Source organism: Synchiropus splendidus, chromosome 6 (genome assembly GCF_027744825.2).
Source record: "Synchiropus splendidus isolate RoL2022-P1 chromosome 6, RoL_Sspl_1.0, whole genome shotgun sequence".
NCBI lineage: Eukaryota > Metazoa > Chordata > Actinopteri > Syngnathiformes > Callionymidae > Synchiropus > Synchiropus splendidus.
Window position 1 is genome coordinate 11,157,930 of NC_071339.1, and position 20,995 is coordinate 11,178,924.

At 43.9% G+C, this 20,995-nt stretch overlaps 1 protein-coding gene across 3 annotated transcripts in view; it reads left to right on the top strand.

Annotated features, from left to right (window-relative positions):
- Window positions 1-3,750: 3,750 nt before the first annotated feature.
- Window positions 3,751-20,995, top strand: part of quo (quattro) — a 30,051-nt gene continuing 12,806 nt past the window's right edge. For all 3 annotated transcript variants that reach the window (XM_053869105.1, XM_053869107.1, XM_053869108.1), the window contains exons 1-6: window positions 3,751-4,046; window positions 14,790-14,987; window positions 15,822-17,298; window positions 18,557-18,709; window positions 18,866-18,989; window positions 20,297-20,390. In XM_053869105.1, coding sequence (XP_053725080.1) covers window positions 4,044-4,046; window positions 14,790-14,987; window positions 15,822-17,298; window positions 18,557-18,709; window positions 18,866-18,989; window positions 20,297-20,390 — 2,049 coding nt within the window. In that variant the 5' untranslated portion in view covers window positions 3,751-4,043. The remainder of the gene's footprint in view (window positions 4,047-14,789; window positions 14,988-15,821; window positions 17,299-18,556; window positions 18,710-18,865; window positions 18,990-20,296; window positions 20,391-20,995) is intronic.

A 20,995-nucleotide genomic window follows, 5' to 3' on the forward strand; every position in this document is an offset into this window, starting at 1 on the left:
TATTTTAAACCCAAACAGCGACATTTTGTTTTCATGTCCAACCATATATTGTGTCGTGAGAACTTAAGAAAAAGATTTCTGCAACATTTAAGGGAACACACATTTCACTTTTCATGATCCAATTACCTGCTTATTTACTGCTACGATCATGTAATAATATATAATAATTTGGTGTCTCACAGATTTGTACAAACCCTAGATGCCCCTCGTGTTATCAAGTCTTGTTCTCTAAAACGGAAGACCAAAGTAACAGATCCAGGTCCCAGACTAGCACATTAACCCGGTCTTTAGATTGCTTCCCACACACCTTTAAGAGGCCGGTCAGACATTCTGTACTGAAGCGTCCATGACATGGCGTTTCAGCTTATAAACTCACTTGTGACAGCAATGTATTTCTCAGTTCTGTTCTTCTCTATCTATGACAACACCAAATAACAATAATGTCTTTCTCAGAAATAACTTTTTTTCCCTCAGTCAAATTATACTGAGCTGTGGAGTCTTGTGAGTTTAGACATGTTGAGGGCCACCTGAGGTGAAAGTAAGTGAGGAAGACAAAACATCCACACCGAACTCAGTGGAAGTATGTTCCTTTTCAGAGTGAGTATCCAGTGATCTGAGGATGTAGACACGTTCTCAAATGACACTGCACGCCAGGCTGTGGCACAGCAGGCATGACGTCAAGTCTTGTGACGAATGAATAGCCATATGACTCTAAGAGAAGCCCATTGAGAGCTTGTGTAAGAGAAACAAACTGTAAGAGATTAAACGATAAAAGAGCTTGAAGATGTAGATGACATTTCATTGCCAGTGACCTGATGCATGGTGACAGAAGTTCAAAGCTTGACATGAGTCATGGTTCCTTTGAAGACGACAACTTGGAGATGCGAGTCATGTCGTTGGGATTGTTGCATTTTCTCCAACATGGAGCGACATAGACAATAGGCATCATTTGTCTGTCCTGTCCTTCTAAGCAATCCATCATCTCTCAGGTCAACCCATCCTCACTCCCATGGTGTAACCTATTGACGTTGGGAAAGTGGACATTTGTTTCCCGTACTGATGTCGAAGGCGGCCTTCAGTGTTGCATGTTGACACCTCAGTGTTTCAATGGAATATAAAATGTATTCCTCTCTGTGTAGCGTTCCAGGCGGCTGGAGCAGAAGCTCTCCTCACTGACTGTGATGTATGTCACTTGCTATTTAAAGAAACATGTAGAACAAAAGGAGCACTTCCCCTTGGCTTTTCTGGATAGCATCAGGATATGCAGTGGAAGGTGGAACATGTGCCTCAGTTGAAAACCTAATGTGACAACATGCAACGCTGCAGGCTGCCTTCGGCGTCAGTGTAGGACGCTTAAGTCCACTTTCTCAACGTCAATACAGTATGGCCGTGGCCCATTTCTCACGCTAACACTCGTTTTTGATCCTAACACTGGGTTTTGCATGTTCACATCTAAGTGTAGTGTGTCCCAATACTCCAGGGCGCTCGCCATTCACCACTTGAAATGATCCTTTCAAACCGAAGGGGCCCCCGGAGCTGACTTGAAACCAAGTGGAAATATGAAGTGTGGACAGATTTCCAGGATACCAATGTACTTTATTTAAAAACAATGTTGGATGGGACAACAGGGACAAGGACTCTTCTGTTTGTACACAGTCTCTCGCATCACACGTCAGCGACGCAAATGGTCTACCGTGTACGACAACATGCACAATACAACATGTATGTACAACAGTAAGTTTTTATTTCTTCTGACCGAACAACAATCGGCCAGCATCCAGGCTAACAATAACATATACATAGCGGCAAAGCTGGCTTCGGCTCCGTACATTTCTTCTCCGTTCTCTCAGTGAGATTATCAGCACCAATGCCAGAAGTTGCAAAAACGTTGGAGTGGCATTTCCAAAACGTCTCCAACACACAAAACACACGTAAAGCGTCACGTCGTGAAGTGGTGTCCCAATTCGTAGGGAAGTCAATTCACTTCACTTGGTCGTCGGAGGGCGCTTCATAGTGGAGGGCACTCAAAACCAAGTGTTGTAGTGTTAAGTGCTAGTGTTAGGGTGAGAAAAGGGACACAGCCCAAATTACGACGTGGGAGTGAGGATGGGTTACACCTGTGAGGAATCTCCTTCTAGCAACAGCATAGTGGATAGAAGTGACGAAAGCAGGAATCAAGAGACGAGGCCTCTACTGGTGGGTAGAATGTCAACGCAAAGCAACAGCAAAGGTGACGGTTCAATTCTTGAGTTAAAGAGAGTAAAGGTAAAGTGACTGCTACAATGAAAACACACTTTAATGATGGGACTAAAGAGCAGGCTACAATCTTGAAAGGGTCGATCACATTTATAAGATTGTTGAATTTGTCATGCTGAGGACTAAAAGGAGGGAATCAGGCATGTTTTTTTTTTAAGTTTCTTCTGTTTTCGGGCTTTCTTGTACTTTTGCATTTGCTTTTTTTGTAAAGAAAATTGTGAATAAAGGATTAGGGTTCAGAAGTTGTGTTTCAATGTGCCGCTGTTAAGTCGTCAAACTTCATGATAAGATATTCACTTATAGAAATTTAATACATTACTTAGAAGTACTATTATCTTGGTGTGCTAAACTTGGCAGCGCAATGGCAGCACTTTGGGAAACCAGAGCAGAGAAGTTGCAGCGGCAGAGGCTGACAATTCCCCAACTGTCTGTTTCAGTTTAGGCAGCCGTCTGCTGTGAAGAGGTGCCTTTGTTAGCAGAGTTAGAAACGTGCCTGGGAGACAGGAAATGACAGAGAATGAAAGAAAGATGGGTGGCGGGAACGGAAGAGCGTTCCACTTAAGGTTAAGGAATTTTACCTACATTTTTTTGTAGCTGGAGGTGAGAGACAAATTAGCTTGGCCGGCTTTCTGTCCGTGAAAGAAAAACATTTAAGGAATGTTGGAGGGATTGTGTGGAGTGGGAAACCACAGGCAAGCACGGACATATCTCAGAACTTCATTTGAGTTTTCACATATACATGGATGGAAGAACTCATGTTTCACCAAACATCTTGCCTGTGAAAACACTCAGTTAAACATAAAAAATGTAAGGAGCGACGCTTCAGGAAGCTTCCTCAAGTGGCGTCCTGATCATTAAAAAAGTCAATTTGAGGAGTAGCGCTAAAAAAAAAAAATCATTCCTGATGCAACAGCCAGATGTTCCGCTTGCACCCAACCCCAGATGTAAATCACGGTGGATTCAAACTTTTCAAGCTAAATTTCTCGGGCCTTCCTGGACTCCCGCTGAGAAGCCCCACTGTGGTCCCTCCCTTTTGATAGCAGTTGAAGGCTGGTGTGCCGTAAGATCATCGGAGCTCTGAGGAAATGAGAAAGCAAGTGGGAGACACTGCAAGTCTGTATGGGATAATGGAGAGGTGAAAGAGAGTCTCAGCCGCCCAAAAGCTCTGTCAGATTAAAATAGAAAAAAGGGGCCACAAATGAGGGGCTGGATTTCCACAGTGCTCTGATGCCGGGCCAGAGTACCATGTGTTCCTGGGTGTTTACATGTTTGACTGATGCTGTGTTGAAGCACACGCATGAATAGATACTTTTCTGTGTCTGTGCTGTGTGTTTGGGTGTGATAAAGCCTGCGGGAACCAGGAGAGAGAGAGAGAAGAAACTCAAAAGCCTGGAGGGGGATTTCCTGAAAGGGAAAGCTTTTCTCCTCCCCCTCCCAAGCAGTCTCCCTCCCTCTCTCCTTCTCTCTCGCTCTCCTTCTGGTTCACTCCCCCAACTTGCTGCGAACACTCGGAAGAAAAGTGAACCAATACTTTGGTGGATCAACAGGCTGCTTCTCTCAGCAACACACTCACAATGACAAAAGAGTCTCAATGCTTTTGCTCAGTTTTTGGATGAGCCTGACTGACTGGATCGAGGATCTGTTTGTTGACAACCCTGAGAGTTGCTGATGCTTGAAACATGGCAGGTCTATCAGCACAGTGTCCAGGGAGCCTGTCTGGAGAGGATAATGGGGACCAAACACCTTCACACAGATCTTGAAGTAGAGAAGAAAACACTCGGTCCAAGATGGTAATGAAGTTTTCTGTCATTGTTTTCACTCGCTCTACTGTCCTCTGAATGTTTTGAGCTGTGAATCAGCAAGATCATGCATCACCTTAAGAAATGCTGATGGTCCGGTTCTTACTCTGGTGGACGCTGCCATAATGAATAACCCGGATATTTTCATAGAAATCACTGATTTCACTTTAGTCTGTCGACACTGCTTTTCTTCCTCTGTTAGTTGGTGTCTGTGCTTTAGCAGACTTGATGTTGTCACTCCATTGTAGAAGTTCCTACAGATACAGCAGTGCTTCATTCCACTGATCTCCTTTGTGTGTCACTCTCCTTTGTCAGCACTCAAGTGCTCCACTGACACACTAAGAGAAGTGAGGTTCGGAGTGATTCAAAGTTGGATTTATAAATGTAGACTTTTGTCAGTGGTTCAGCTCTTCAGAACACTGGAACAGAAGAATGCTGATCCCTACCGCTGGGTCAGATTCACATCAGCAGGAAAAGGAGTGCACAGAGAAACAAAGAGCCACATGGTGCCTAGAACATACATGTGTGTGTTTGTAGATGTTAGACAGAGAGACCTGCGAGGTATTTATGAGTCACTAGATGTCATAAGAATTGAGATATTCCACTGTGTCTTGCTTTTTCTATGCATCCCATACTCACTCACGCCCAGGGCTGTGTGTTGGCAGGAATCATGATACGTATCCCGATACAAGAGTGGTGAGACGATACATTGCGATATATTGCGATACTGTATGTAAAACATCTGATAATACAGGACAATATTATGTGTATGAAAACAAGTTTACTGCTTTGAGCAGCTCCGTAAATCGACAAGATAACTCTGGTGTGTAGAAAGCAGGTGATATTAGTATTGAACACATGTCACAAATGCACAAGCATATCCAAGTATTTATATATTATTAACATTGAAATAATAATGAAGTCTGAGAATGAAAAAACATTTTGTTTCTATTCTCAAAGAATGATTCTCACACTTGTTTCCATTTATGTGTGAAGTTAAAAAAAAGTTTTAAAAAAATATTAAAAACACTGGGGTTTGTTTATTAAATGATGACATTCTACAGTGTTGAGCTAACACTAACCCTAACTACAGCACTGAGACAGATTCTCTAAAATCCAATCTTGTTTATATTGAACAGCGTCCATTACAGTTTGTGTCAACTTTGCAGCAGCTAAATCTATAATCTAAAGCAGGAGTGTCATGTAAGCAAGTTAAGAGTGACCAAAAACAGCAGAAAATATCATGCTAAATCAGATATCCATCGTCTTCTGTGGTTGTGGTTTTAGTCCACACTCTAGTACAATTTGTCAGAGCAGGGTTTCATGATGTCAGTTCACCTGAGTAAATTGAAGTACAATGTTGATTGGAAAAACTGGCAGTACATTCCTTTGGCTGTGCTAAATAACGATGGAATTTCTTTGTGCCACTTCGTCCTATAGCAAAGTACAGGAGAATACCCTGTTACTGGCGCCCATGTTACCGCCATGTTACTGCCTTGACTAAAATAAAATAAAATAAAATAAAATAAAATAAAATAAAATAAAATAAAATAAAATAAAATAAAATAAAAGTTTTGCGATTGTATCATGGAAAATATCAACCTTTGTCAAGTTCAAGCTGGGATCACCATCATTTGTTGTTGCCTTAAATGAGTTGTAGAAGTAGTAGTATCTCAATCTTCTCAGCATATTCCCATCCAACGGAACGGATTATGTTATTGTCATTTATTTAAGCAACTAGCAGCTTTCAGTATTCAATTGTTTGATTGATGGACTCACAGCACAGTGAACATTTCAAATGATGTCATACGTGGCTCCTTGACAAAACTACAAATCCTACAGTGTGGAAGCACTGGTGCTACTCCAAGACAGAGGTGGCTGCTTTGAAACGGAATTGACTTACTGAGACAGAAATTACGAATGAAAAGGATCAAGCACAAAACACAGTATCCGTCGTTAATCTTTGCACGTGCGGAAAGCTGTGTTTTCCTCAACTGTGTTTGACCCACATGTGTCCAAATCTGTCAAATAAATGGGAGTCAACGGCAACCAGGAAGGAAGCATGTTTAAAGAAGCTTTAGCTACTAATCACAGCTACTTCTGCACTTTGTCCCAGGTTCACAGCCACCGCTACACTTGTTTGAACAGGTTTTACAGCCTCAGGTGTTTGTTTAACTTATTGCAAAACTGATGAGCTCTGTCATGACCACACACCAGCCACAAGTCACAAGCCTGCAGTGCCTCGATTCCAGTGGTTGCCATCCTGTGTTTGGTAAACACTGGGCAGTTGTATCAAACCTGCACGGCTGGGTCTGGCGCTCAGTCACACAGAGGAATTGTCACTTCATCCCCTGCAAGGTCAAGCATTCGTGCCGTGTTGTGTGTGTATACTACACAGTGTGTTCTGCTGCTCACTGCTGACATCAGTTCGAGTATTCAAAGTTTATTCAAACATATTCAAATCGAATCGGCTGCCTGTTGCTTCTGATGTGCTGGATGCTCATAATAGTTGAGAAACAACTGATGAACTTTCGCCTTTTCATTTTTAAGCATGCAGAGGGTTGACAATGGTTTCTCGGTGTCATGATCAAAATGTTAAGCCTTGTCACATCAAACCAATGAATTCACAGGCATTTTATTGACCCTAAAATGCTCAAAATGCGCCGGCATGTCCACAGCTCCGCCCACTCCTGGAGGACCGTAGATGAGAAGCAGCAGCTGAGACCGGCTGTGGTGTCGGAATTTTGGACATGTGGGTGAAAACGGCACATTTTGATCACTTTAATGTCAATAAAAGATGTGAGGACTTCACGGATCAAGTTCAGAACATTGCCCAGTTTGTTTCATGAGTCAGTCTCCATGCTGGACCCTGTTTTCAAAACTAGTTTGGAAGTGATCCTCATGCATTTTGAACCGGGTGCACCACTGACCTTTCTACAGCGTAGACAGCACCACTGCACCTGTGGCTACTTTAGGACGGATGCTTGGATAATAAACACAAGTGAAAGAGGAGTAACTACTTTTCTTCTTAAAATTGTGGGTGGAGCTTATATTCCAGTGCGTGCTATAGTCTGGAATTGACAGCATTTTGTTTTGAATATTCAAAATAGAAGTACAAACAAGTACAAACTATTCTAGCCGCTTGTTATCCTGGAAATCAGTTACTCACGTTTTTCCTTCAGTTTCTGTTATGAACTCAGTCTAGCTCAACATTTACTTTGAAGTCCTCCATGTTTCTCTCCGCTGGCCAGCTTCTGGGTGTCATCAATTTGTAACAATAAAAGCGTCTGTGCGCTCTCTGGCACTGAGATGCTTCCTGCCCACAGCTGTGTGTGATTCGGCTGCATTCTTGAGGAGGTGTAAAAGCCTTTGTAATATAGTGTTTTTAAAGGTGTGGGGGCGAAAAAACATAAATACAGAGCTGTTCCACTTTTGAGGGGACGAATTGCTTTTTTGTTTCAGTCAATAAATCGGAACAGAGAGACGGAGCTGCCGAGCACGCTCTCCGGGAGTGGATCATATGCATGACAAAAGTGGGTCAAACGCAGGAGACGCGGTGGATTGTGTCTTGAAAACAAAGCCCTTGCCAGCCGATGCGGAGAGGCGTGTGTGCTCTCGTGCAGCGTGCTGTTCGAACTCAAACTTGGTGCAACGTTGTCTCCTCGCTGACAGTGTTTGACTGTCTCGGTGGGATGGCTGTGTGGGCGCTAACTATTCCTGCTATGGGAGCAGACGTGATTCTGACACGCAGAATGCCAGTCACTGGCTCGGTGCAAGTCCAGTAGGACACTAGCTACAACATGGTCGTTCACCGGTGAGAGCTGCCAGGGATGTTTCCAGCGTCTGGAAGCATTTTGGTTCCTGAATGAAACAGCATGTGCCAGTATATCAACACAAACAAATAGCGCAGGTTGTTAAAAACCCTTCTTACTGAAGCACGATTGATTATTTTACATTTATCCTACGAGTGCATCAACACACACATACCGTAGCTCAATGAGAATTTAGTCTTAGGGCAGTACTGCCTTGTTTATAAATAAACTGACAGCCTTTTTTAATGCTACTGAGTAGATATTCTCTGTTTTAACCTGCTTGTTGTGGTATTCACAAGGATCATAGCTAAATGTAGGCCAAGGTGTACTTTCATCATTCATAGTAAAGTGACAAACATTGACCATGTGACTTAAGACCACTGACCATATGATGTAAGACAATGTTGTTGTTGATCCGACTAGCTTGTTAGCTCTGTTCAATGAGAAAAACTACGGATGCCACATTCACAGTGACAGCTGTCATCCAGAGTATTGCGAACTTCATGCTTCTGAGTTGCATATCAATACATTAGGCTTTCATTTGTGCCCTATGCTTCTCCTTGCGTGGCATTTCCTGATGCAGTATTCAGATCTTCAGTGTACTGTCCAACAAAGATGGTGGGAGCATCATATATTTACCAAGTAACATCACAGGCAAGATAACAATGAGAGCTTACGATCGACACTCCCTTTCCTCATCCTACCCACAACCATCTTTCTTGAATGTTAAGAAATCCCATGGGAAGGGAAACGTAGTTCTGCGTCTACATTGGGCGCATAGGTCCATTTGACAACCATCAATATGTGGTGCCAAAAACTGGAAAATGTGTATTGTTTTTCTTTGGCGTATTTATATTTGCATTAGCGTGAAGTCTTGCCGTTGTCATCCATGCATGTCTGATCTGTTCAGACACTTCTTCCTGTCACAATAGTCATCGCTTCCGCAACGACGTGGTGTCACATGAACCTGCTCTCCTTTCTCAAAAAAACGTTGACAAATTCCTCAATATTGTCTGAAATTGTTGATGCTTCAGTGCACAGCGCACCTGTGTTTGCTTCCTCCAGTGTCAGAATCTCATTGTATTTTATGGTTGGATATGGAATTAGGATATATATACACAGAATGAAACCCTGTACTTCTTCTTTATAGTTCTTTGAGTGCATATTCAAAGTCGCTGTTCATGTGAGTGTCTAGTGAGTGTACCAGAGTATACAGCAGGTACATTAGTGTACATGTGTGTTACTCATTTGCGATTTAGTGTCAGTCAGTCATCCACTCGTGAAATCAAACCCCCGCTCTCCCATGTGGAATGTTTTGATTCTGTGAGAAGAAACAGTCCGGGCCTAAACTCTGTGTATGTTAGACACTAATTCATAATAATAATAGCAAGAGCACCCATTGGATGGAACTCTTTATTTACTTTAATTTTACACGCACAGCTTAAATTAAATACCTCTGACATGTGCTTCATCATGCTGTGAAAGAGCTGGAAAAATGTAGTTAAAACCAGCTGAGGTGGATTTTTCTTCTCTTATTTCCACTTTGTTGGGTCCTTTGTGTTGAAGTCCTTTCCATTCCTAAGACATCAGGACCATCACAGCCATCAACACAGTCGTTCTCTGCCTGACTGGCTGGTGTTGTCATCTGAGACCGTCGGCCATATCAGCGTGTTCGCACAAGCAGAACGCTGGTTGTAGTCAGCACTTCCTGGCGGGCCTCGGCTCACCTGTCACACCTGATTATGTTTTGCTCTTCGCCTGGAGGTGGACGAGTGACAGAATCCGGTGAATGTGTTGAGAAATGGGTCGACGTCAGGGCCTATTGTGGGCCACATCACGATCCATACAGACCTGTTTAGGTGAAGTTAATCCTCTTTACAACCCCATTGTGGTGGACTTACCTTCTGTCCTGTGGAGCCTTCAGGGCTGAGACAAAGACAGACACATTTGGTGGCTGGTTTATTCTGTGGATCCCATCTAAGCCCTCACTTTCTTTGACCACAGCCTCAGGGGAGACTGAGGAACAAAGGGAAGTTTTTGGTGATTTTTTTGTTGTCGGCCGTTTAACCGTTGTCTGCAGCAGATAGGATGGAGACATCGCTAATGTCGACATCACACTTGCATCTCAAGATAAGATTGAAGTGTTTGAAAGCGCGTCCTCTCGCTGCTTCATTCTGAAAGGGAAACAAAACGCGGCACTATGATTTAATGCTCTATAAACACGTTATCTGTAGAGGTTGGGAGGTGACTGTGTCTGGTTGCCCTGTCTGAGAAGGAGTAAAACTTCTTAGCCACGTGCTTTGTCGGGAGAGGAATCAAGCGGTGCCAGCTGTCCACCCCCGAACAGTTAGAAGTCATTATACTCTGTTTTATTTACACCCAGTTAATGTAAGACCTGGGAGTTCTCCAATGGCCGCTAGGGCCCTTGCTAAAGCCTTTGTTTAAGAAAGTAAATACTCCTCAATTGATGAGCAAATGCTTCACTTTCATGGAGAATAACACACAATAATACGAGCAAAACTAGCAAACCAAAAGTACATCCCTGTTAGATTTCTTCATGGGAGCAACATTGCATTAAAAAACAGGAACATGAAATAGACCTTCAACGTAGTATAACTTTGAGGCCTGTTTTCTGTGCGAGGTTGGTCAGCAAAAGCATTTGCCATTTCACATGTTATGCAGATGAATCGAAGTACTTGGTTGGTCTCAGCTACATGAGGCAAGAGGCAGGGGCCACCATGGACAAGTCCAGGACATTTCTCCACGGACAGCCACATATATCTGTCTAATACAGTCACCAGTGTACCAGCATTATGGGAGGAAACTGAAGTACCTGTCAGCTGTTGCTTCACTCTGGAATTGAACCACAACCTTCTCGCTGTGAGGCTACAGTGCAAACCAAAGCCACTTGTTGGGAGTGGGCCAACTGCACATGATCCATCATTTTAATTTAGGTAGTTACTGTCTGTAGCATTCAACAGATATTTATAATAAAACAACTCGTCTTATGTGACTAGATGATAAACCACATAAACAACATTGCTTCCTCAGTGCATGAGAAGTTCAAGTGGCGTAGCACAGCAAAGTATTGTTTCATCTGACTCTTTGAAAAGGAAAATGAAGGAACGCTAAAAGCCCGACTGACCAGATGGTGCATTTTTTTAGACTCGTAAACATCTGGTGAAGCCAAGCTCTCAGTCATTATCTTACAAGGTATGAAACCAGAGCCGTAAACACAAGCTAATAGGAGAAGTATGTGAGCAATTTGTAACGCCCGAGTGAGCCTCAGACTGTCTGACACACATTCACATCACATTTATGCCATCCATTTTACAGATATTGCTTTGTGCGTTATCTTTTTGGCTCAACTCTCCATCCATCCTCAGGTCATTCACTGCGGCTCTGCGACTATAAAGGCAATGATTAACGCACTTTCCATCATTTTCAACTGAGATCTGTCTGTGTTGTGTTATGAGTGAGTGCTTCTAAATTTTTGTCTGTCTGGCAGTTTGTCAAATGTAACACGATACATTAGGAGACGTTTCAGGCAACAGCTGCTTTTTCTCTCAATTCTTCGGCCAGCAGTTGTGACTGGTGTGTGAATGACTTCAGTGACAGCTTCCAACGACCACCAGAACACAACGGCAGAAACATGACATTCTATATCTATAGCTAAGGTTAAGGCTCCTCTTTCACTTGTGTTTATTATCCAAGCATCCGTCCTCCCAGTCAACAGCTGAAGATGCTCTTGGAAGACTCGCTTTTGTTTTAGCTACATGCTAAATGCTAAGTGCCGTCAAATCCTTCGTTTAAAGTTTCTCCGGGAATTTTTAAAAAACGCTGTCGTGGCTATTAGATGTGATGTCATCATTCCATGACACAAAGGACACATTCCCTTAGCGATTCAATTTGGTACCTGGACATGCATCCCGTCCTAGAACCTGTATTGGAAGAGCATCACGATTGTCCCCACTCTGAGGAGTTGTCACGACACGGTTACACTGCTCATTGAGCATGTTGGGCAGGACACGGCGGTTGTTGTTTTGTAAATAATAATCTCACTGGGCAACACACAAAGAAGCAGGAGAGCAATGTAACATGTTGCGTTTCCCATGTCCTTCAGATGAGCTAGCTGCGTGTTTCACCCCAAAAAAATCTGATCTGTATCTTGGTCATTTATCAAGACTCAAAGCAAAGCTTGTTTTCATTCCATGAATCCCCTTCCAACAGAATTGGACACTGAACTTTCCTTCCAGGCCAGAAAAGGCTGAAGAGGTTGGAGTGACGTAAAGCCGCACACGGCGACCTGAATCAGTGTGTCTAAGCCAATGCAGAGCAAATGCTACTTTGATTACAAGAGAATACACACACTGGGAAATGGTTTTTCTCAGCTGAGTGCAGGATCTTTGCAGGGCTTTGTTGTGCTAGACATGAGCTCAGGTTCACTCTTCAGATCCTGTAGGAACCAGAGGTTGGTCCGTCTGAAGCAGCTGAGATGCATTACCCGTCCAGAGCCTTTAGTCCTCCATCTCCTAATCTATTGTGACAGATGTGTACCGTTTGCGGAGAGAAGCATTCCTGTGTTCTGAGGACACAGTGACTGTTCCTCGGGACTGATAGGGATTTACGTCCAACACTCATCATGTTCTCTGCCAAAACCACAACTGTCCTTTCCTGAAAGCGTAAATGTTGTTGAAGTCTGACTGAACCTTCTTGACCAGCACTTCCTGGCTGCGCGCTCGCTACACAAGCGCCGGCCCCAGTTCAGACCAGTGTGGTGTCTTTGAAGCTGCTGCACTTGTGTTTACTCAGGGCCGGTCTCTGTTCCTGGTTAGGCCATCAACCCAAATGAGGAAAGGGCTAAAAACAGACTCCTTTGTGGCCCTGCAAGATTAGCACAGCAGGGTACTGTGAAGTGATGTTATGAATAGAAGGCCTGCTGTGGCGAGCGGCTGAGACCTGTCCAGAAACATAATAAGTGTCAAGTCTTCGATTGCAGCTGCCAGCTCCACATGGATGGCGCCCTGTATTTGCGTTAAAACGAGATGTGATCTACAGCGGGGTGGAGTGTTTAGCGCGGTGGTTCTTAGGTCATTGTTTTAGCGATCATGACGCGATGGTATGTTTGGCTCGCAGCTCATCGTGGGTTTTTCATTCCCGACGTCCCAAGGCACGTGTCGAGGTTAATTGTCATGAGCAAACGTGATGTGCGAAAGTCTCCACGGCGCCAGCTGAAAGTATGCGCCTCCCTGTGACGTCTCAACTCTCACCATTGTCGCCGTCTGACCTCACAAGATTCTTGTTTGGTTTTAAAATGAAATTTACATGTGTGTGAATTTGTCAGATCTGTGACTCCCAAATGCTGAGCCTCCACCCGAAAGTGGGTTGCAGATCCTCTTCCAGACCTGTTTTGGTTTTTATTAAACTATCATTGCATTCAGGGCTGTCAATCCATTAACATGTTTAATCTCAATTAATCGCACTTAAGATGAGTTAACTTGCGATTAATGGCAAATGAATCCATCATGTTGTATCTGTTCTAAATGAATCTTAAAGGTGGAGTGGCCAGTAATGTTTCCTCATGCAAACATTTGTTTCCTCCAACAACCCAACATAACAGATACTGTCCAGAACATTCTTCAGAGACCTCAACCTCAACATGCTAACAGCAGAACATTGGAGACTTCATTGGCCACTCTGGTGTTGAGAACAGCTTCCTGTAAACCACATTTAGAACAGACACAACATGTCCGGTGCCACTTGTATAGTCATCAAAACTACAAAAGAAATTGTACTTATTTAATGGTTGCTAATGCTAAATATACCCTTTGATTTCTTTTTGGCCAGTATTTTCTTTTCTCTGTCTTCACATTCTTTTAAAATACATTTTCATTTGAGGGTAAAAAGTAACTGGTTCATTGTAATATGTTTCCAGTTTGTTTGTCTGGTTGAAGTTAGCCATGCGTTTTGGATGGTTAGGTTTAGGGCGAGAGGCTGGGGAAAGGGTTATGGCTATGAGAGGCCCCCACATGCATGCACACACATATTTTCCCTGTTTTATAATAAATAAGAATTTAAATTAAAGCTCCATTTATTTTTTTCTTTCGGTCTGACGGCCCCTCACAATGGTCACAGTACATATTGTGGCCCCTGGGGACATTAAGTTCCCACCCCTGATTTACAAGGTAAAGTTTATATTAAAGAACGTGCCATATTTCTGCTAACTGCTTTGAACACTGTGCTACCAATTCAAGTGTAATAGCAGTAGTCAGTGTGTCATTAAAGGTACTTTGCTCTTCTAATCTGCGCTCACAAGCCTCTCATCGGGAGACATCACTGATGTCGTCTTGCTGCTGCCCCAAATGTTTTTAAGATGTTTTCCTTTTCATCCTGATTGCTTCCCTGCGGTCTCTAGGATTTCACCCATGACCCAGCTGTTGCTGGTGGTTTATGGGGCGTTCAGGCGGCTCTAGAAAAACAATTTGGGGCGAGTCGTAAACCGGCGCGAGTGTGCCGCCTGACAGAAAATAGTGTCGCCTTACGCTGCTCCTACCCAGAAGTCAGTGTGTCACTCTCTCCTGTTCCAGGTGGAACTAGATCAGACGTCGACCCTTGTCTTCCGCAGACATTCCATGTTCTGTGAAGTGTTCTGGGCAGACGTGCAAGATGAAATCATTGTCAGTGTTCCCAGACGCTGCGTGGATTAGTGTTGCTCCAACATGCCTTGTTTCACCCTCACGGCTTCACTGACTAGATCTGCATTTAGACAGAGTCGCGATGAGATAAAGTTTTGAATATCACTTTTGTGCTCAGGTGAGGTTCAAAGCTGAAGCAGATTGACTTTGAAGTGTTCATATTCATCGTGAAAACAAAATCCTAACCAGGTGTTCGACACTTTAACGGTGTGACTTCTCTCCTCTAGAACCCTGAATCTTTGGAGTCATCCATCCAAGGGGCCCTCTCAGCTCTCTTTCCGCCTTTTGAGGCGACAGCGCCCATCGTCCTGAGCCAGCTGTTTCGAACGATTGAGGAGCATTACCACGGTGACGCCTTACAGTGTCTGCTTGACTTCCTCATCCCTTCCAAACACCTGCTGGAAAGTGTCCAACAAGCTGCTTGTGTGAGTGATCTTTCCAAAAGCTTTCCTTCTGAAGCAATCTGAAAAAGATAAGAGAATAAAAAAGAGCTTTTATGACTTTAATGTTGTTAGATTTATATCAATACTATTGTTGGCCGTGCTTGTGTGGATGTAGCCACATGTGAGAAATGATCTTATTCTTTGTTTCTTTGCAGCTTTACAGATCGCAAACTACCATTTAGCAAACTTTCAACTAAAGTCTCGAACAAAATTCACAAACCAGGATCATGTAGAAAGAATTACTAATGTACATTTTCCCACAATTCCCATTCCTATTGCAGTCGGTTTATTTAGTGACCACCAAAAAAAGAAAAAAAAAAGATCATTTCACCGGATCAGGCCGGCACAGGATTCAGGCTAATTCAACCCTCTGTTGGACCATGGTAGTGCATGTGACTTCCTTTTCAAGAATTGTTTTTTTTTCACTCCCTTAAATGCAAAATTCAAATTTGGGGCTTTCCAGAAAACTCACTCTTCTTCCAGAGGCAGAGGATGGAAGGAAGAGTGGACATCTAAAACAACATCAGCCCCTGTGACATTTGCGCTGTGGTATTCACCAACTAAGGTGACGCCATCGAGCAACCCCAAAAGAATGTTGAATGAACAATAAGAGTTGGTTTATTTTAGTGAGTGGATTGTAAGCTGTGTTTTATAAGGTCAACTTTTTTTTCTGAACGGAACAGAGCTGGAGGGTTGCAGCTGCTATATTAAAATATATCACTAAAGTTATATCACTAAACATTTCCAACTCCAAATTTCATCACATGTATTTTAAGATCCTCACAGATCATGAGAGAAAAACTTGTCTCTTCCCAGGCTGGATTCTGCGACGTGGTGTTCCGCTGTGAGGGCTGGCCTCTTTGTCTTCATGACAAGACGGTGATCCAGTTGGCACCGATCAACCCCCTGCTGCTGCGCCCTGGAGACTTTTATCTTCAAGTGGAACCTTTCGGGGAACAAGCGGCTCGCATTGTCCTGAAAAGCCTGTTGGAGGAGGGTTGCCGGGAGGTGGAGGAAACCCCAGTACCTGAGACTTCCTACCCGTGTATCTTCACCGAAGACTGGCTGCAGGAGCTCAACGAAGGTCGCCATGGAACGCCGCTGTCCCGCTGCCTGGTTAGCACAGATCAAGGAGTGATCAAGCTCCCGTGGGCGGAGATCGCCGTCCCTGAGTTTTTGGAGAAGCCGAAGATCATGCCCGCGTATCAGAAACCTCATCCAGAGCCGAAGAAGATATCCTTTGCAAAGCGGTGTAACTCCTTCACGCTCCCCCTGGAGGCTGTCGTTCCTCCCAAAGACAGGATGTCAGCATCTCTACGGCCGGTGGATTACTCTTCGAAACTGGTTCGAATGGATCACGAGAAGAGAAACGCCAAATCTTTCAGCAAACCACTGATGAAGCCAGTGGGTTGGGTATCGCCGAACACCTGGGACAGTCCCAACTATCCTGAGGTGGAGGGCGATTATGTAGACCTGGTTGATCTTGCCAAAAGAAAGGAGGTTAAAGGTCAAACGGAAAATGTTCAGTCCAATCCAGTTCTATTTAAGCCCGTCAGATCCCCTCCACCTGTACCAGCTGTCAATGGGGTTTACTGCGGAGCGACCCTTCAGTTTCCAGAAGAGCCCTGTACCCCCTGCAACAAGAGAAAGCTGGGGTACGAGCCGACTGAGGAGGACTTAAAGTGCCGCTACAGAGACTCCTACATGGCCGCACTGAACAACCCGGTCACTTTCGAGAAGGAAAGTGTGGACCTTCTGGCTGCACTGGAGGAGGTCAGTCTCTGCGAGGAAACAGAGCCGAGCGCGTCTTCAGGAGTAAAACCTGGGCTAACGGAAGGCTGTGAAGACAGCAAAGATGCCATGTGTAACAAGCAGTGCAACAACAACCTCGTCCTGAAAACACCAGAGAGGTGCCCTGCAGAGTCCGCGGACATCATGAAGGAATCCCCGGTTGTTCTCAAATCAACGCCTGGCCTAAGCTACAGTCATAAAGTCCAGACTAAGATGATTTCCCATGAATCGCTGCATCATGTCAGCGTGCATCAAGCGACCGATGACAACTTGAAACCCCAGAAAAAGGTGGAGGATGAACGTGTGAAACACAAAGTGAAAGTCAGGTCCTTGTCCACTGTGTCGGACACCCCGCAAGGAAGCCCACTCTCGTATAAACTCAATAACCGCAGTCACAGCGATATCTGTCCAGAGACGATCAACGACATCATGCAAAGAAGACAACAGGAAGTTCCAGGTCCGGTGACTCCGAAGCTAGAGAGGTGGAAGTTACTCAGAAAAGGTAAGCCAACTCCCAAAACACATTTTTTTTCCCCACGAATACTGCCTGCAGTCGCAACCCATCCTCACTCCCATGGTGTAATATATTGAAGTTGGGAAGTGGACTTTAGGTTTTCTATTGAACAGAGGTTGAGGTTAGGTGGTGAAGGGTCGATTTTCATGAAGCAGGTGGCACTGCCTGCTGTAAAATGTTTGGACTCAATGAAACCTCGGGTCATTTGTTAACAAGAGCGCCACCTAGAGGCCTCTGTAATTTTCAGCTATCTATCACAAGGGTTAGGTAAGGGATGGCGCCCCTCTCTTTCTACACGGAACTTGTCAATTGCATTTTAAAGGCCCTCCAATGGCCGTGTTCCGAGGAGCGTCATACATGTCTAGAGCAAAAGACATAACCCAGGTGTGATCCAGACTCGCCCTCTGGAATTCTACGCCTATGCGTCATAGGATGCAAAACTCCACTCTTCCAATGGCACTTTATTACGCCAGAAGAGTGAGGATGTGTTGACTTCTTTTTAATGTCTGTAGACTTTGGTTGAAGCTCTGAGGAAAATGTCTTTGACACCAGTGTTGTTCTCAGATATCTGCTTTTCCGCTTTATGGGTGTCTTGAACTTTACAAGGCCAATAAACTTGAATGCACGGTGGAATGCACCCCATGCTGGACAGTCCATGGCCAGCCTTACAAAGGTTGAAGGGCGTAGATCCATCTTGAGTTTGATGTCTCCACTGGGATTTCCCCTGCTGCCCGGTCGAGGGTCTTTGAACATTAGTACCAGTGCAAACGTAGAAAGCTTTTAACAATTGAATAAACATGCCAAAGCTGCTTGGATACAGACGGAGGGATCCAGGGAATCACCTTGGTGTGTGACGGGGACATTTCCCCCTTCACTCGCTGGCATGTACCCTCTTGCCCTGAGTGGGACTTGGTGAGATCTGGACTGGAGATGTGCTTGTCATGGGCTATTAAACTAGTGAAGAGAGAACAGACAGACGGGGCTTTGTTGCTTCTAAAGAGAGCCCAATTAGGACGTCTGAAATCAAAGGCAAGCTTAGTGGTGGGACTTGTGCCGTGTTTCGTTACAGAGACCTTGTCTAATGGGGGGGAGAGCGTCGCACAGCTGGGCACGGTTGCTTTACGATGACAGACGCTCAACAAGTTCTGAGTTATTAGTTTGTGTACAAAAGGCCTGCCAGCTTGCAGGCGACGTTCTGTGTTGGATTATTGTGTCTCATGAACATGTGAAATCCCCTTCACCGCAGATGGCGCTGACGGCAGACTGCAGGCCTTGAAGACCGACACGTTTTGTCAGCCAGCTTCTGTCTCTTCTGGTAGCCCGAAATCTCCACGAAGCCCAGAATCCAGCTTCAAAAGCGTATGTGGTCTCCTTCAGCTGGGGATCATCTGTCTGCCAGGTACAGTATGCTCTATATATATATATATATATATATATATATATATATATATATATATATATATATATATATATATATATATATATATATATATATAACTGTTATTATTATTTATTACAATATTATTATTTTTTAAAAATAAAAATTGTGTAACAGGGAGCAGGGACCGGACCGGAAGAGCCGTTGTGGAGGTTCACTGTGACAGAGAGGTGTGGACGTCACCATTAGTCACAGCCCAGAATCTCTGTGAGCTGCTGCTCTACCTTCATTCCATACCCAGGTATTCAGAGAGAAAAAAACGTCTGGTATTTGCGTTAATGTCCTGCGATCCACCTGTTTCTTTACCATACATAAATGTAAATCTTTTCCAATGCTGTGCAATAAGATTTATGACCACTAGGGGGGCAGAAAAAGACCATCCAAGACTGCATTTTACCAGCACGAACCTGATCTATAATGAACAAACGTTGCATTAGAATGTGCTGCAGCTATTGAGGAAGATGGTCAAGGGATCATTTCTATACATATTTTCCTGCTATTTTTTTAACAATAGAAAACTGAGGCGACTTTCATTTTAAGTGTAAGTAAATACTGTTCTGCTTGAGTGGACCTCTCAGGCCGCACTATGTCTCTTTCAGAACTGAGTCTTGGAATATCTTCTTAGTGTTGCAACCAAGTCTGTCTCATAATAGGATTTCCGTTCTTCATTAAAAAAAAAAGACGACGCTTTTCCAGTAAAATAAAATAACGTAAAGGTGTGTCAGTATGACCCCAATAGTCAGGTCTCTCTCCGTGTGCTCTGGTCTCACCAACAACATTGCTTCCTCTAGAATGTTCTTTGCTAGTTTTAAACACGACCACCTTTAAAAATTATTTTTTTAGTTCCTTACAGTTTGAATAAATCAAATGCTCCAATTTGTTATACATCTTACAAGAAAAATAGAAATGAAAAAGCTATTTACACTGACATGGAGCCTAGATAATAATAATAATGTTCAAACATGCCAGGAATAAAACACACAACGGCGAGCATGAAAACTGAAGCATTACAACAGAAATGCCACAGAAAAATGACTGTTTCAAATTCAGTTTTGGCTCAAGTTAATTGGCGAGCCACTCCATGAGCCAGCGCTATATTTATTTGCACACACACACTGTTCCTTTGTAACACAGAGATGGACATGGTTCACCGTAGCAGAGCAAACACTTGAGCTGTGTTTTTGTTGACACAGGTCTTATCAGAGCCTTTCATGTTCTAATTGGAATTCACAGCGAGATGGTTGCGGCACTCCTTCATCTCCAGTAAGTGGCTCGGCACAACAGCCAGTGTCGAGGCCCACTGCCAAGCGCCTGGTATGCGGGGCCTGCTAGAATTAGCAGCACTTTCTGATGTCGACTCGCACAATGGTAACTCAAGACCAGGTCATTAAGGAGGCTGTGTGAACGCACTGACCGGAGCGTCGTGAAGAGAGACGACAAGATGAAAACACAGTTGAGGAGTGATCCAGCGGTGTCACTGACGCGTGACGTCTGAAGTGGCTCTGTTTCAGCGAAGCCTAACATGGTCTTTGCTGGCTGTTGTTGCAGCAAAGACGTCCGGGAGCTGGGAATGACTCTGGTGATCAATGCCAGGAGGAAAGCCCCTCCGCCACATCTCTATAAAGCCTTGCTGATGGCCCAGGTGAGAGAACAACTGACATTTGATTTTGCTTTGTTTTGAGAAGAGCGTTTAGCTCCACAGTTTACACCCGACACGTATGACTCGATTCCTAACTGAGGTGGACGATCTTAGGTCACTGGTACCTTGAAGCCTGTTTCAGTCACGTGACAAAGAGCTGGAGATTTTCCCAGGCATTTCCAGATGGACAGACCATAGATGAGACCGCAGGCCGTGTGGCGTGAGATTACAGCTGCAGCTGTGTGTGGGAATATTTTAGCATGCAGCAGAGGGAAAGTACATATTGGCCAGTGAATAAATATTACCATACGAAGTTAGCATACCAAGTTTATTTATAAAGCACTTAAAAAGCAGACAATAAATACATAAAGTTAAAACAGGATGGATAGACAAACAAAAAAAAAAGATTGTTAAAAAGATCATCTGTGTGGTTGTGTAAAAGCCAAAGAGTAAAAGTGCGTTTTAAGAAGTGTGGTGGGATTTAACAAGTTAATTATGATTAATTCATGACAAAAAACGTTAAAAATGTAATATAATTTAATTTAATTGAACAGTTTGCTCTCCAGACAACAGGGAACCTTTGTAAGTGCAGTGAGTTCCTGGTCCAC